Raw genomic sequence first — 17,216 nt, 5'->3', positions numbered from 1 at the left:
ATAATCTACCCCCCAACCCTGACAACCAATTTTGGTTTCTTAAACCCAACTGCAGCTCATTACAGAAGCTCCCCTAATCCTACACACAAACACGCACTCTGAAGGCCCGTCGAGGGTTTTGGTTGATGTTCTTTTTCTCAGCACCGCCACGCGTCTCAAAGTTCTTGGCGATGGTTGGGGTGAGTGGAATACACACACACGCGCGCGCACACACACGCACACGCACTCATCAACTAGCACTAAGGCCAGTCCCGCGAGCGCTGCTTAGGTGGTTACGTAACCACGGCGACAATCCTCTTAGCTCCCGGCATGGCGGAAGTGCACGGGATAAGGCACAAACGGAGTGCTGACATGTTCTGCACATGTGTGAAATGCAGGCACACACACACACGCACAGTAAAAGGCATAAGCCTGAGCACATCATCACACATGCATTCATCTCATGCAGCATTATTAGTATTGTGAACGCACACATTTGTGTGTGGTAGCCATGAGCCAACACATTTCATTACAGAAGGCCAGGAAATTGAACGCAACATTCTTCAAGTTAAATGTAACGTAAGGAATATAATTTTTCCCCCGGGCAGTGCATCTTGTTCTTGATCCAGTGTCTCCTCACTTGATCTGCTTGCTAGGAAATCGCAGCTTGATTAATTACTTCAGTTCTAAATCTCGATGATCTTAATGACTTTGGCGAAACTTTTATGGTTAAGTTGGTCACTAGGCTGAAGGCGTCTCTTCCTTTTTTTTCATAGAACTGTGTGGTCTTCTGAGAGCATAACACGACATCTCATTTCTTTCTCTGAATAATTCTTCAGTCCGGCTTAATTAGAGAGGGAGGGAGAGAGAGAGGGATAGAGAGGGAGAGGGAGAGAATGAGAATGGCGGTCAAAAACAAACAAAGACATGGAAAAATATAATGGGTTTAACATTACATTGGGCTCACTCAACTCAAACGCTCTTTATTTCCGTGTTTGTTTGTTCATTTCCCTGTTTAGTCCCCAACTGTGACACACACATTGTTTGTGATGGTATGCTAAGTATGTCTGTCCGTCTTTTTGTCCATGTCTGTCATTGTCTGTCATCAGTTTTTTGCTGTTCCTTCTCCAGCTCACTCTCTCTTTCCCTCTAACTATCTGTCTAGTCTTAGCTATGAATACCTCTTAAAATAACAGTGATGTCATCTTCCCTGCCTTGTTTAGGCCCCTCCCAGTAGACCCTGGTTATCCCACCCGACCCTTGCCACACACACGCACACGCACACGCACACGCACGCACGTGCACGCATGCACACGCACACGATGACATTACGACCAGGAAGTGATGTATTTAAAGTCTGATGTGTAATGACGGTGGGTTTATAGAGCGGTATTAAATTCAGCCATGGGTCACACATCCCACCAGAACATCAGCAGCAGAAGCCCTGTCCGGGCCGGCCAAAACCACCAATAGCACGACCACGCCCGCCTGAGGGGGCGGGGTCGGAAAGTCCCCAGAGAAACCAACCAACTTGTTTCCATTGTGCGGTTGAGCGGAACTCATTGCGTCGTTTTTTTGTGGCTTGAGGCATTGGATCGGACGGACGCTACCAGACAGGTTCTGCTCATCACCGTTTCCGTGATAAAATCGGTCTTGTCACTCTCTTTGCTGTTTGTGATTGTGTGGACTGTGTGAAGCAGGCGTGCACATTGGTGAACACAAAACACATTGGGGCGAAACTCAAACGTAGTGAAACCAATTCACAGCCTTGTTTGACGACTGCTGATGTGTCATTTAATTCGATGATTCAGACTGTTCACACTTGTCGGTTAACATTAAAGAGATCCAGATGACAAGCACACGTTCTGTAACGTGGACCCTTCTTGTCTGTCTGTCGGTCTGTCCCATACATGTTTGTGCCAATACTTGAACCATGTCTTTCTCGGTGAGCTTGGTGGGACCCACCACTGTGTGTTGGGCGTTTCTGGCATCAGTGTCGACGAGGGTCATTGGAAAGCAATGATGACCTCTTGCTGTTGTAATGTGGTACATTACACATCCTCTCCTTTCTCTTATAGTGTCTCTGTCTCACTCTCTGTCTCACTCTCTGTCTCTGTCTCTGTCTCTCTCTCTGTCTCGGTCTCTGTCTCTGTCTCTCTCTCTGTCTCTGTCTCTCTCTCTGTCTCACTCTCTGTCTCACTCTCTGTCTCTGTCTCTGTCTCTCTCACTCTCTGTCTCACTCTCTGTCTCACTCTCTGTCTCTCTCTCTGTCTCTGTCTCTCTCTCTGTCTCACTCTCTGTCTCTCTCTCTCTCTCTGTCTCTGTCTCACTCTCTGTCTCACTCTCTGTCTCTCTCTCTCTCTCTGTCTCTGTCTCACTCTCTGTCTCACTCTCTGTCTCTCTCTCTCTCTCTGTCTCTGTCTCACTCTCTGTCTCACTCTCTGTCTCTGTCTCTCTCTCTGTCTCGGTCTCTGTCTCTCGGTCTCGGTCTGTGTGAGACGTGCCACATTGCAGTTAGTTCTTGGTAGACGTATGCTATCCAGGCTATGATCGCCTTCAGGGGTTATTAGCCGTAAAAAAAGAAATGCCACATCACGACTTTTCATCGAGACAAACTCATTGTACATAGCAATTTAGGGAGAGACAGAAACTGAAAAGGAAGGGGGGGTGTGAATGTCATGTGACTTCAGCGAAACACACACACACACACACACACACACACACACACACACACACACACACACACACACACACACACACACACACACACACACGCGCACGTCCTTCCTCAGTCCAAACCCTTGATGGATGCCTGTGCTTTCGTGGCATGTTTCTGCTGAAAGGGGGCATTCTGCGCACACACCCGCACACAATTGCACACGCACGCACACATGCCTTGCAATTGGCCTGCACTCTGGCTCTGCACATGCCACTCTAGAAGCTCTCTACGAACGCTTCAGGGGCAAAACTGTCTGTCTGGTCTTGCAAATTTAATTTTATCATCCAATGCAAATGTGGACATGTGGAGTAGGTTAACTGTCCGGGCTGGGTTTCAACAAAGGTTACTGAACTGCTGCTTAAACATGATCCTGGAAGGAAGCTCACAAAAGTTATCAAGTTATCAGAACAAGATCTGGCAAAAAGGACGGGCATTACCAAACAAATCAACGATCGCCTTGTTTTTCTTTCCCCACCGGAACAACCTTCTTACATTCTGTCCTGGCTGAGGCTATCGCTTTGTCTCGACCCTTCGGTCCTTCTCTCTGGCGCACACACACGCACGCACGCTATCTCTCACTCACGCGCTCGCGCACACACACCGTCCAGTGCACGTGTCACGCTCACTCCCAGAGGCATTCGGAGCCCCGAGTCACAAGATCGCAGAGGTGACCTCACTCGGGATTCCTTGTCGTCGGCTCTTCCTGCTTCTCACTCTCACTCCCTCACCCTCATTCTAGGTCTTTCTTTCTTTCTCTCTCTCGCCCAACTCCCACTGTGACACTCAGACAACCGTAGGGCTAGGCAGCTGCCAGCGATCCACGACCACGACTCCCCCATCTCTCTCTCCCTCCCTCCCTCCCTCCCTCCCGACCCTACTTGGGGATTGGGAGTGTGTAACACAACTGGTGGAACGCTACTGTTGCCCATATTGTGTATCTTCAAAAAGCAAAGGCAAGCTTAAGATTACGATTAAAAGGTTGCGTTGCAATTTTTCGGCCATTTTTAATCAAGGAAACCCTCGCTAGCGTTAGCTTCATGCTGTTTTTTCTGCTGCTCTTCGTACGGAACCTTCTTGAGCAACTGAAACTAGTCTTCCCACCTCTACAACACACACACACGGCTGTGTTTTCCCCTGTCTTCGTCGTGCAGGCTATAGTGGGAGTTCATTACCGTGTCTGCTAGCAACTCCTCAGTCACTACAATTGACGCATCTAGCTTACCGTCGTTCAAAACGGGCAGATATTCTCGTTTTTGCTGTTTCGTCATTGCTCATCAGAGGATGAGATGGCAGTTCCTTTTGTTTTTACCGTGTCAAATGTTTTTTTTGCCACCATTTGTGTCTAGCAAAGAGGTGAAAAACGCTCTCACGTAAAGGGGGGGGGGAGTTTGGGAATTCGAGGAATTGCACCTGGAGAGAGCGCGAGTGTTGTCGTGACTACGAGCCGAGCGCTTTGTCTCTCGTGCTGGGTTACCAGCGTCCATTGTGTGATCCTGCAGGGCATAGTTCCCGGGGGAGGCTGAGCGCCACGGCGTCAACCCTCACAGCCGCTGGCCTCGTTCTGCCTAGCAACAGAATGTCGCCGGGCCGGTTTGTAACGCCGGCAGGTGCACAACTAGGGCGCCACTCCCCGGTAGGATAAGACACGGTCCCCCTACTGCCCGCTCTATATTCTCAGACAGACAGACAGACAGACAGACAGAGAGTCAGACAGACGCATAGGCACACACATTCCTTTGGTCAGACAGGTAACCTCCCGTGCTTTCTTATCAAAAACCACCCGAAACTGATCACCTATCAGTTCCGGGTGTTTCATTTATTTATTGATTTGTCGAAACAAACAAGTCGTCAAATGAAAAAGGCAAGTTATCGTTTTTACAAACAAACAGAGGAGAAAACGTAAATAAATGAACAGTGATCCTAATAGACACACCGTTGTTGCTCCATACAGACGAAGGGGTCATTATTGTGCGGGTAATAAAAGTCAAAGCAACGCTATAAAAGGCACGCACTCACGAACAAGATAAAGTATATTATTGAGGAAAGTGTTGGCTTGCTGCCATAAAGTGTGTGTGTGTGTGTGTACACTGGCATTTCGGTATTCAGTTGGACACACACACACACACACACACACACACACACACACACACACACACACACACACACACACACACACACACACACACACACACACACACACACACACAGCTGGAAGTCCCCTGTGTATTCCCGCTCTTCCTGTATGCCGACATGTCTATTTTCACGATCTGAGCAATTAACATCAGTGCCCTGCTCCCTCCTGCTCTCTAACGTCGCTGAACTGCACCCTGGGATTCCATTCCTCGGGGCTGTCTTGACATACACATACACCCTTAGAAACACACGCACACACACGGACACAGACACACACACACACATATTTGGAATCTGATGATCTAGTCTTGGTAGAATGACTCTTTTGTAGGTTTCTAACGTAATTAGTATATTTTCAAATTCATGAACATGTTGGTGTATGTTTTGGATTGTTTCGGTCATGAGTATGACTTCACTGTGAGGACTTTTATTTTGAAATGCTATGGACCTGCGCAGGTAATAAAAGTTGTCAGAGTTAGCAGGAAGTTGCAGGGGGTTAGAAAGCACACCGTTTTCGACCACCGAGCAATGGCCTACATGAATACGACAGAGATCATTGGATTCTCATTCTGTATTATACATCGCATTTGGATCGTCTGTTGTTGTTTTTTTGCAGGAAATGCAACACCTGTGACCTGGAGTGGTTCAGAATATAGTTTACATTTTAAAAAAGTCACAACAGACAACCTTTGTTTTTACACCTTCATTTTAATTTCACGTCTATTCATTGGTTGGTTATATATATTCGGTTTGTCTGTTGGATGGTCTGGAGTTACAAAAATCTAAATGTAACTCCAAACTAAGCAGGATGAATAGTGTGTTTACAGCAGGCACAAAATGACGAAGAATCCCACATGTTTGTATATGTATCCAGCACAGCGTGTGGATGGACATTAAAACATGATTCTGGAAAGCCCTCAGAGAATGTAACTGATAAGATGCTAAAGAAACCCATTTTCTCTAATTATCTCTCTCTCATTATGTCTCTCTCTTTCCCTCGCCCTCACTTCCTCTCTTTTGCTCCCTTTCACATTCTGTCTCTCTCTCCTCTCCCTCTCTCTATCTCTCTCTCCCACTATATCTCTCTCTCCCTCCCTCCTTCTGTCTCCCACTCCTCTCCCCCTCTCTATCTCGCTCTCTCAATATATATCTCCCTCCCTCCCTCCCTCCCTCCCTCCCTCCCTCTCTCTCTCTTGCTCATCTCTCCCTCTCTCTCTCCCTCCAGCGGGACCCTGACTATCTCAAGCTGTGGCTGGAGATCTTCATCGGCTCCTACGAGCGATGTCTGGACGTGGACTTCGAGAAGCCGCCTTCCAGGTGATGCAAAGCATAACGCAGGGCCCTGATTGGCCACTGGCCCCCGTCAATCATCTGATGGGGCGCAATTGGACAGGGTCGAAGAAAGGCGGGATCTGAAATCATTGCATGGGAGACGTTAAAACAGACAAACTAATCAAATATAGTGCTTACAATGCAACAATTATTGGGTTTGATGATCGTATCATGCGTCATTTAATAATAAGAGAGTTTGGGGAAGGTTTCAGTGCATTGTTAGGAGTACTGATAAGGTCTGACCTGCTGGGTAGCCAAAACAAGCTTCTCCGGGGACTGTGTGTTGGTGATATAGGAACGACAAGAGGAGAAAACACACACACACACACACACACACACACACACACACACACACACACACACACACACACACACACACACACACACACACACACACACACACACATTCTCTTGAGTTATCTGTGTCTGGCACATGGTATGTCTTATCTCTCACTCAGTCAGTCACTAACACTAACACGAATACACACACACACAACCAGCTGTTATTGTTTCCCACGGCTGCGCATCTCTCAGATTTGGTTAATGCCCCTGCCCCATTGCCCCATGCTGTAATTTCCCACTCACACACAAAGCATCATTAGAATCACTCGTGCGCTCATTGGGCAGAAACCCCCCTTTGCTTGCTTATGTACATCAGATAGCATGGACCCAGCAGCTTTCTTGTTTTCTTGAAGAAATGTACATTATTTTCGATCTAAACATCTTCTATTTGAACATTTGGTGTATTTTTTTAAATTACCTCAGTTGCAAATAGTGTTTTGTTTGGGAGAGAATTGACGATTAAAACGTTGACCAAAACAACCGTGACTACGATTTGAACGCGTCGTCGATTTGTACCGTTGCTCATCTGCCCCTCTTCCTCTCACCTCTGACCCCCCCCCCCCCCCCCAGGCCGGACGAGGTGCCTCCGGTGCTGTCCCTGCTCCCGGACAACATCCTGCAGGTGCTGCGGCACCAGCTGCTGCAGTGCGTCCAGAAGGCCGCGGAGGGCCTGGAGCCCCAGCAGCTGGCCCTGGCCCTGCTGCTGCTCAAGTTCCTCATCGTGGTCTGCAGGCACGCAACCTCCCCCCCCCGCGCGCACACAACCTGTACACGCACACACACACACCATCGGACACAGACACTCGCGCTCGGGACGGTCGGATGCACACTCGGACGCGCGCGTACACCCGGACGCAGACACACTCGGACTCACACGCACACACAAACGCGCATGTGTGCACGCACGCACACACACAGTCGCACCTTCTTGTGCATTGGCCAAAAGATTTGCGTGCACACACACCAAACCACAAATGCATCACAGAGGGTCTGAAATGAATTACATTCATTGTACGTTTCATGAATCAAAATATTCATGAAACGTACACTTACAATGTCAAATAAGCAATCCAATAAAACAAACAAGAATGCAAGAAGTTTGGTTGGAAGTACACACCTGACCATGCGTGTGACCTGCCTGTTCTACTCTCTCCCGGTGCTCCCCCCAGAAACCTGTCAAACGTGGAGGAGATCGGCACCTGCTCCTACATCAACCATGTGATCAACATGACCACGCTGTACATCCAGCAGGTATGACGTCTCCTCCTGCTCCTCCTCCTCCTCCTCCTCCTCCTCCTCCTCCTCCTCCTCCTCCTCCTCCTCCTCCTCCTCCTCCTCCTCCTCCTCCTCCTCCTCCTCTTCTCTCCCCACTCCCGCCTCATTTACTGGCCGTGTGTTCCAGCTGAAAAGCAAGACCAAGGAGAAGGAGATGGCCGACCAGACACAGGCCGAGGAGTTTGTCCGTCACGCGCTGGCCTTCTGCGAGAGCCTCTACGACCCCTACCGCAACTGGAGGCACCGGGCGTGCGGGTAACACTGATGGGCCGGCCTATAGCATGCTAACTTGAAGTGAAAGTGGGGGCACCAGGAGCACAAATAACACTAAATGACTCGCCCTTAGAGTGCTAGCTTGAAGCCAAAGTTAAAGGGCCAGGCGCGTGGCTAACAGTGAATGACCGGCCAACTAGCGGGCTAACTTGAAGCCAAAGTTGTCCTGGTTTGGCTAGAGGATCTTGGGGAAACCTGAACTAATTAGCCTCCATACCTTCAAACCGTTTCACACCACCAGTCCCCATTTTGCGCTTATGCACAAGTTAAGCCTCTTAAATTATAGTCATGGATACAACGGGGTCTTTGAAGTTTGTGTGCGTGTGTGTGTGTGTTCCCCTAGGGAGCGGGTGGGCACTGCAGAGAGAAGCAGACAGAAGTTCAAAGCCGCTCCCCTCACAGTGGAGTTCGTCCCCTTCTTCTACCGTAAGTCTCTTGGGCCTTTCAACCCCTTCACTTCCTGCTGCTCTGCTACTACTCACTCACAGGTCTATGCCGATGTATGTATGTATATGTATGTATGTATATGCATCCAGTAATCATCTCTCCCTCTCCTGGTTATCATACCTACTCCATGACACGCATAAAAAAAAAGTAGTGTAAAAAAAATACTTTTGAAAGTGTAAACATACACTGTCTAGGGGTTGGATGGATAGATAGATATAGACATACACACACAAACACTTGGAATCTGATGATCCTCCTAACACGGTCCAATAAGTCCCCTGTGGGGGGCCGGAGTGAACAAACAGCTTCACATGCTCCATCTCTTCAGTCTGCTCTCTCTACATCTTCTCTTGCTTCAATTCTCTCCTCTTCATTCTTTTTTTTTTCTCTTGAGTGTGGAGAGTTTCTAGGGCCACACACGCACACACATATACCCATGCACGCAAACACATGCACGCACACTTACACACACACACACACTGTTGCGATGAATCTGCTTCTTTGTTTCCCCTCCATTCTTGCTGTGTCTGCCAAACAGGGAGATAGTTTCGTCGTGATTAATGGCCATTTCAATTCAAGTGTGTGTGTGTGTGTGTGTCTGCGTTCGCCTTTGTGTGCGTGTGCTTCTGTCTCTGTGTGCGTCTGGACGCAATATAATTACCAGAAGTGCACATGAAAGCCTGTAGCTAGAGGAAAGAGTTTTTTTTGTTTTGTTATGTAATCCAATTGTACCGATAAACTATTTTTAATAATGGCAACGGCATTGCCCTCCAAGGTCAACCCAGACACAGCAACATGTGTGCCTGCAGCCTCTCCTGTGATTAAAGTGCCAGTATATGATGGGATTAAGAATGTGTCGAATTGTAAAACAGATTGGTCTGCGCCTTGATTCTGATTGGCTCAAAGCCCTTGTTAAATACTTATAAACACACACCTGTGACCTGATTTTTTTGTATTGATGAGCCGGCAATCTCAAAGTACGCTAGCCTGTGATTGCATTTTATTGTTTTTGGGACGTCTTACTAGGTAGTCTATAGTAACAGGTTACTTTATTCGTACCCGTAGGTAAACTTGTGTTGCAGTTTAAAAGTGGGCCTCCGTCACACAGTTAGGACAACACATACAAACTCAAATGGGACAGTTGCATACAGTGGATAAAACAATTAAAGTGCTCCAGTGCTAATCCAAATTTGGACACTTAAAACTGACCAACATAATTAAAATATAATAAAACCCTGCTAAATTGATCTAAAAAATCAACAAATAAATAAATAACACATACAAAATTAATGTTGTGCAAATCTAGCAGTTTCTACAGCTTCTTCAGCGTGATTGCAGCTGGAACAAAGCTTATTTTTAAAACGCTTGGTTTTAAACCTTGGGACTAAAAACCACACTTAACTACAATAAGCCAATGATTTACTGAGATTTTAGAGTTGTGTTGCTAGGCATGCCAGGCAATGACCTCTAGTTGTTCAAGTCAAACTTTAGGACTGTTCAGATACCAGAACAACATATGTTCCTCTTAACGCTCTTGTGTTGGGAGTTAATTCCTTCCCTCTCCAGCAGGATCAACCTTTATCACGCATGTCATTGTTTTGAGGGAACCAATATGTTAACCTGTTTGTATTGTCTCATTTGGAACGGTTTACATTTCCTGCTAGCAGAAGCTAACCCTTAAGTCGTTTTGAGAGGTTTTCACTGAAAACGGCATCCCGCCCTTGGGACAGTGAGGGATCAGGCTCAGATGGGCACTGAAGGACGCTGTGTGTGTGTGTGTGTGTGTGTCTGTGTCTGTGTGCGTGTTCAGGCCTCTGAGAGTACCATGAGAGATGACTGCTCTGTGTGTGGTTGTGTGTGTTGGTTTGTGTGTGTGGATGTGGGTGTATAGGTAAGTCATGTGTGCATAACCAAAGAGAGTCTGTTTGACCTTTTGTTTCCCATGTGTGCTGTTCTGTATTTACATGTTGGACCGTAACACTCAGTAAGCTCAATTTTATTATCAAATGCATGACGACTGCAATGTGTGATAAAAGTGTGTCTGTGTGTCTCTCTCTTTGTTTCTCACTCTGTCTGTCTGTCTGTCTGTCTGTCTGTCTGTCTGTCTGTCTGTCTGTCTGTCTGTCTGTCTGTCTGTGTCTCTCTTTCTGTCTCTCTCTCTCTCTGTCTCTCCGTCTCCTTCTCTCTCTGTCTCTCTCTGTCTCTCCGTCTCCTTCTCTCTCTGTCTCTCTCTCTCTGTCTCTCTCTCGCTGTCTCTGTCTGTCTCTCTCTGTCTCTCTCTTTCTGTCCCTATCTCTCTCTGTCTCTCTGTCTCTGTCTCTCTCTTTCTGTCCCTCTCTCTCTCTCTATTTCTGTCTCTCTCTCTCTTTCTGTCCCTCTCTCTCTCTCTCTCTTTCTGTCCCTCTCTCTCTCTCTCTCTCTTTCTGTCCCTCTCTCTCTCTCTCTCTCTCTGTCTCTGTCTCTGTCTCTGTCTCTGTCTCTCTCTGTCTCTGTCCCTCTCTCTCTATCTCTCTGTCTCTGTCTCAGAGTGCTTCCAGGAGAGTGAGCACCTGAAGGACAGTCTGAAGTGCTGCCTGCTCCACCTGTTTGGAGCCATCGTGGCCGGCGAGCAGGTGAGTTGCGCTCTGCTGAGCCCCTGCTTCGGTTAACCGCTTCCCCCCACGCAGGTCAAACATCAACCAGACCAGGGGAGTGCCTGCCGCATTTGGCCTACAGTAGAACAAGTCTGTTAGTCCCAAAGGACTCTCTTGGCCATTTAGTTCTTCTTCCCTGATCCTTGGTTCTTCCTTCTCTTTTTTTGGCCTCTTTTTCCTTTTTATCTTTTGAATCATTAATTCCCTCCCTTGTTCCTCCCCCCCTTCACTCCTCCCCCCTCTGCCTCTCTACACCCCTCCCTCTCTCCCTTCCTCACTCTCTCTCTCCCTTCCTCCATCCCTCCAACCCCATCTTCTCCATCCCCCCTTTCTGCCTCCCTCCTTTCCTCTCTCTCTCTCCATCCCCCTCCTTCTCTCTTGTCCTTTCTCCCCCCTCGTTTCCTCCCCCCCACCCCTCCCTGTCTCCCCCACCCCTATCTCCCCCCCTCCCTCCCTGTCTGTCCCCCTCCCTCCCTGTCTCTCTCTCTCTCTCTCTCTCTCTCTCTCTCTCTCTCTCTCTCTCTCTCTCTCTCTCTCTCTCTCTCTCTCTCTCTCTCTCTCTCTCTCTCTCTCTCTCTCTCTCTCTCTCTCTCTCTCTCTCTCTCTCTCTCAAGAGGAACGCTCTGCTGGCCATCTCCCCGGCCACCATGGAGGTGCTGATGGCCGTGCTGGCCGACAGCGCCACCGGTAGCCATGGCGACCCGGACGGCGACCCGGACTGGGACGGGGAGGCGCCGGGCCGCCGCGCCCTGCTGACGCTGGGCTGCCTGCGCGAGGTGGTCCACCGGCTGCTGGCCTCCAGCTCGGACCAGCGGCCCGTGGAGATCGCCTCGGTGCTCGACCTCTACTTCAAGCTGCTCAACTCGGACCCGGCCGCCGCGGCGACGCAGCATCAGCACCAGCACCAGGGGCCGGGGACCAACCAGACGCAGGCCAAGGCCCGGCCCGCGCCGCTCGGCCGCCACTGGGAGAAGCGCTTTGTGGCGCTGCAAGTGCACATGCTAGGTGTGTGTGTGTGTGTGTGTGTGTGTGTGTGTGTGTGTGTGTGTGTGTGTGTGTGTGCGTTATTTCAGTTGTGTTGTAGGTAGGGCTGGGCGATTAATCAAATTCTGATAGCGATTTTGATTCTGGCGTCAAACGATCACAAAATTAACAATCAAGTTTTTCAAGTTTTTTATTTATTTTTAATGTTTTATAGAAAGGGCAGAACAGCTGGATACATACCTGTTTATCATTTTAGATTGGAACATTTTCTTTTTGACCAGTTTGTGGATTTTTTTAAGGCGAAATTTCAAAGTTCTCAGTTACTAAAAAAATTATACGGAGTGCTATGCTGAGTGAACAAATCATGTTTTCAAACTCAAAAATGATCGTTTGAATTATCGTGTTTTCAATATTGACCAAAAAAAATCGCGATTATGATTTTTCCCATAATCGAGCAGCGCTAGTAGTTGGTTAAGATTGTGATGTTTCTGGCTCCATTTTAGATGCATTTGAATGCAATCTTTATTCGCTTTGTTTATGTTTGCTCATTTGTGTGCTTGTGTCGTCCCCCCCCCCCCTCCCAGACACCATCAGGGACATGTTCCTGTGCTCGGACAGGCCAGTGCTTCAGGCCATCTTCCTCAACAGCAACTGCTTCGAGCACCTCACGCGGCTACTGCAGAACAGCAAGGTAGGGACTCCAACTCCCATGATGCCGTTGGACACTTACCCCAATGACTTGCGTGAGAGAAGTGAGCTATGGGCAAGACGGGGGATGTAGTTGTTTCCGAAACCCTGTGTTTTAAAAGGAGCAGCAATGTCAGTTAGGCCCAACCTACGATGAAACTGCAAACCACTTGAAGCAATGTTTTGGAATCGTAAAAAAAAAAAAAAAAGATTTTACCGGGATCAAATCCTAGATGATGTCTTGACTCTGACGTAAAGAAAAGGTGAATCAACTGTAATGAAAAAACAAAGTATACAAGACAACCGCAGTACGTGGTCACTCCAAGGCCACGTCGCTTCGATGTGGCTGGTATGCGGTGTGTAAACATGTGTGTTTACATGCATGAATTGCGAGGTTGATTTCACGCAGTGATAAGAGCCCACAGAGAAGACTCTCCCGGCAGCACCACCTCCCCCACCCCCACCCCCACCCCCACCCCCTCCTCCTTCAGCTCCTAGGAATGAGTGGCTTGGCTCACCCCTTCTCCCTTATAGAAGTGGACCTAACCCTCACTGCTCCTTTATGTCTAGTATGTAGTTCTCTCTCGCTCTCTCTCTCTCTCTCTCCTCCCATTCAAATGCGTCAGGTTTACACTCACATCCTCCCCTCCCCCTTTTGCCTGGTGTGTGTGTGTGTGTGTGTGTGTGTGTGTGTGTGTGTGTGTGTGTGTGTCTGTGTATGCGACTGTTTGTGTGTGTGTGTCTTTGTGTGTGTGTGTGTGTGTGTGTATGTGTATGCAACTGTTTGTGTGTGTGTGTGCCACTGTTTGTATGCGACTGTGTGTGTGTGTGTGTGTGTGTGTGTGCACGACTGTGTGTGTGTGTGTGTCTTTCTGTGTGTGTGCACGTCACGCCAGCTGATTAACGCCAGGTGCGCTGCGGCGGACAAGGACCAGAAAGATATAGCCAACAACAGGTTACTGACAGGAACGCGAGAGGACAGTGAGCCTCAGGTACCTTCAACCCCCCCTCCCCCTCCCCCCTCCCCCCTCCCCCCCCCCCCCCCCCCCCGCCTGCCTCACCCCCCCCCTCCAGCTTGACCCCCACCCAAACCCCCACCTCATCGCCAAATGACTCACTTCACAGCAAGACTCGGACCGACGCGTTGGTCTGTGAAGATTGGGGTTCGAAAACGTTATCGTCCGTCCCACACACTGACAAGCACATCTGTTGAGAGACATGACGACACACACACGCCATCCAGGTGCCGGGTCGGTCTCCGGTCTTGTCGTGCACGCCCTCTCGGAGTCCACACGTCGTGATTCATTTGGGATATTTGAGAAGTTTCCTGGATTATTTATTTTTTAACGTCATCTGATCAGCGAAGCAATCCACCTTCACTCTTCGTTCAAGGAAACACCTTTTTAAAAAAAATAATAATAATCCTTTACAAAAAAAGCCATCAGCCTTGTTTAACTCCCCGGGTCGAATAAAGGGACACGGAACAGGGGGGGGGGGGCTGATTACTCCATGCACAACAGGTGCAGCCTCACCCAGCCCCAGAGGCCGATCAGTCTGACGCGGCCAGGTGAGCCAGACATCCTCCGCAACACACCTGTGAAGCGGCCCGTGAGTCGTTCAGTTGTTTGCCGTCGCCCTGTGCTGCTATTGACCGTCGCATCATCCCCTCCCAGGAGAGCTTCCATTGATCTGGTAGATGGGAACACAGTTGGGCATGCACACACATACACACAGGCAGACACGCACAATACACATCCTCTCGTAGACATGCTCACCCCGGTTCACGCATAGTGATGCACACACACACATACACACATACTGGCAAACAAATGCTTGCATGCTCACACATGGAATGGAAACGCACCCACACACACAGACAGACAGACAGAAAGACAGACAGACAGACAGACAGACAGACATGTCCCCGCACACAAAGACATGCTCTCAGGCACACACACAAATGCACTCTCTCACACAAACACAGTGCACCTTTTGTCTGGGCAGTACCTGTTATTTGATGCCTGGGGGGGGAGGAGAAGGAGTTCTAGTCCTGTTGTCTTCAACAAAGACCAGGTTATAGGGCCTTGTCGCCCGGCTGGCCCAGTAAACCCTGCGGTAAACACTCTAATCTTAACGGTAGATAGCGTTCACATCGATACGCAACGCTGCGTAAACATCAACACACGCACGCTAGCATGCAAGCGCGCGCGCACACTGGCGACACACGCGCACACTGGCCACACACACACACACACACACACACACACACACACACACACACACACACACACACACACACACACACACACACACACACACACAAACTGGCCACACACACACACACACACACACAAACTGGCCTCGCACACACACACACACTGGCCACAAGCGCACGCACACACACTCACACACACACACACACACACACTGGCCACAAACACACACACAGACACACACTGGCGTCACACACACTACTGCGTCTCTCTCACACACACACACACACCTTGAGACGCTGTGCGGGCCCATCTTGTTTTGGAGTGACCTCTTGGCCCGTCTTCAACCCCCCCCCCCCCCCCCCCCCCCCCCCCCCCCACCCTGGGTTCCGTCTGAATGCCCACTCATGGAAGGTGTGGGCGGGGCTACTGCTGGGTGGGTGTGTCTTGTGACGGTGTTGGTCTCAGTGTTGGTGGGTGGAGGGAAGTCTGTGTTTATTTAATGCTGGAGCTTTGTCTCTTGGTGGGTGCGTTTGTGTACATATTTCTGTATATTTATCTATACATATATACCTTTTCAAACATGGCCGACCCTCCAGCCCACGTTCCAAGTCACTCTGTCAGAACTCAGACAGACGTGTACATGTATAATCCACAATTCAATCCGCGGTTATGCTTGACTCGAAACAAGAGGACGGACGGAGCTGGATGGGAGCTTGTGTCGGTTTGGTTTGTTCCACGTTCCTTTGTTTTAATAATTTCTCTTTTTTCATATGTTGCTTTTTGTTTTGTTGTTGTGTGTGTGTATGTGAGTGAGAGCGAAATGTATTGAGGCTGACTTGTATGAAATGCGTCACCTGTGTGTGTGTTGAGTTGAGGTGGTGGGCGACCCACTTGGGTGTACATTACAAGAGTAAACAAACTAAAACCTGTTTAGCGAACCCATTCTTCGTTCTGAAGATGGGTCACAATCTCTGATAGAATGTTGTTGTCAAGGCAGCAGCATTTGAGATCAAATTGGTTTCCTCCAGTTTTCACGCTTGCCTTTGGGCCCAAAAAACAAATAAAGTAGAATTGCAACAGGCATCCAAACAGATACTCCGAGTACCTTCCTAATACTTGATACATACCCCATGTCATTTGTCAGCCTTTGAACTGACATGTTGAGGGATGACCTATGACCCTTGATATCAACTTTGGCACGCTATGAAATTGATTTGAAGGGCTCTCTGTGAAATGTAGCCTGCATGGTTGAGCATCTTTTTTCTAAAACCCAATATCTGCCCCTTGAGTCCACAAGACACGAGGTCAAATCTTTTCTGGGCAAATTAATCCAGCCAAGGCAAAAATGTAACCCACAAAACTTTATCAGCAGAGTCTGACCCCAAATGAGCAGTCAGATATGAATTCCCCTCTTTGGACAATCATGTAATGTACCCCTTTTGACCGATGAGTGTTTCCTCCGAGGGAGTTTTGTTGTTCTATAATTTGTCTTTCTGTTCATATGACCTCTGCAGTGCCAGACAAAATGGCAGCTCCGACTGGCGCCTAAACCACTAAATTGTTCACATGGTGAATCTGACGATGGGGACGCGAACATGAAGGCAAAACCCTGACTAGAAGCCGAGCCGAGAGTCGTGCGAGTTGTTCTGTGTGGGCGGTGTTTCTGTGTGTGGGATCTTCTTGTGTGCTCTCAGGTTTAGTCAGGGTTTTGCCATCATGCAGTAAACATTGCCAACATTGAATTGTCTTTGCACAAATATCGAGAGAAAGCACTGCAGATATTTTTTTCATCCAATTTGCAAATATAATTTTTTGATTTGATTTGAAAGCTTTTTAAAGAGTCACTACACACCGGGCCGCATGTGTTTTTTGTCGCCATCTAAAGGTTAAAGTGTCACATTGCCCCTTGTTCGTAACAGCTTAAAATAAAGTGGACATGTCTGTAGTCGATGCTGATCGATGGTGATTTCAATAACGCCATCAAGTAAAAATCACATCCCATATCTGATATATTCTACAACAAAAAAAGCTGGCCAGCACTTACGATCAACTCTTATTTTCAAGATGACTGCAAAGGCATCCTGTAGCAATTCAAACATTAACAAATCGATAATTTATCACTTCTCACTTCTTACCACAGCCCTGACTCAGTGTGTCGTTGCTCTTTAAACGTACCTTTGAACGCGGTGTTGTGAA

The 17,216-nt window shown here is 48.4% G+C and overlaps 1 protein-coding gene across 2 annotated transcripts in view; it reads left to right on the top strand.

The window, feature by feature from the left end:
* The window catches only part of nbeal1 (neurobeachin-like 1), a 57,796-nt gene that overhangs the window by 4,069 nt on the left and 36,511 nt on the right, over nucleotides 1–17,216 (top strand). The window contains exons 3-11 of one of the 2 annotated variants that reach the window (XM_030355595.1): nucleotides 6,057–6,148; nucleotides 7,076–7,237; nucleotides 7,675–7,756; nucleotides 7,908–8,035; nucleotides 8,397–8,479; nucleotides 11,027–11,112; nucleotides 11,748–12,138; nucleotides 12,702–12,808; nucleotides 13,701–13,796. In XM_030355595.1, the coding sequence (XP_030211455.1) occupies nucleotides 6,057–6,148; nucleotides 7,076–7,237; nucleotides 7,675–7,756; nucleotides 7,908–8,035; nucleotides 8,397–8,479; nucleotides 11,027–11,112; nucleotides 11,748–12,138; nucleotides 12,702–12,808; nucleotides 13,701–13,796 (1,227 nt within the window). The remainder of the gene's footprint in view (nucleotides 1–6,056; nucleotides 6,149–7,075; nucleotides 7,238–7,674; nucleotides 7,757–7,907; nucleotides 8,036–8,396; nucleotides 8,480–11,026; nucleotides 11,113–11,747; nucleotides 12,139–12,701; nucleotides 12,809–13,700; nucleotides 13,797–17,216) is intronic. The other variant, XM_030355596.1, reaches the window with a different exon arrangement.

The sequence above is a fragment of the Gadus morhua genome, chromosome 4 (genome assembly GCF_902167405.1).
Source record: "Gadus morhua chromosome 4, gadMor3.0, whole genome shotgun sequence".
Classification (NCBI taxonomy): Eukaryota; Metazoa; Chordata; class Actinopteri; order Gadiformes; family Gadidae; genus Gadus; species Gadus morhua.
Note: the sequence above shows the minus strand (reverse complement) of the source record. Positions and strands in the feature narration are given on the sequence as shown.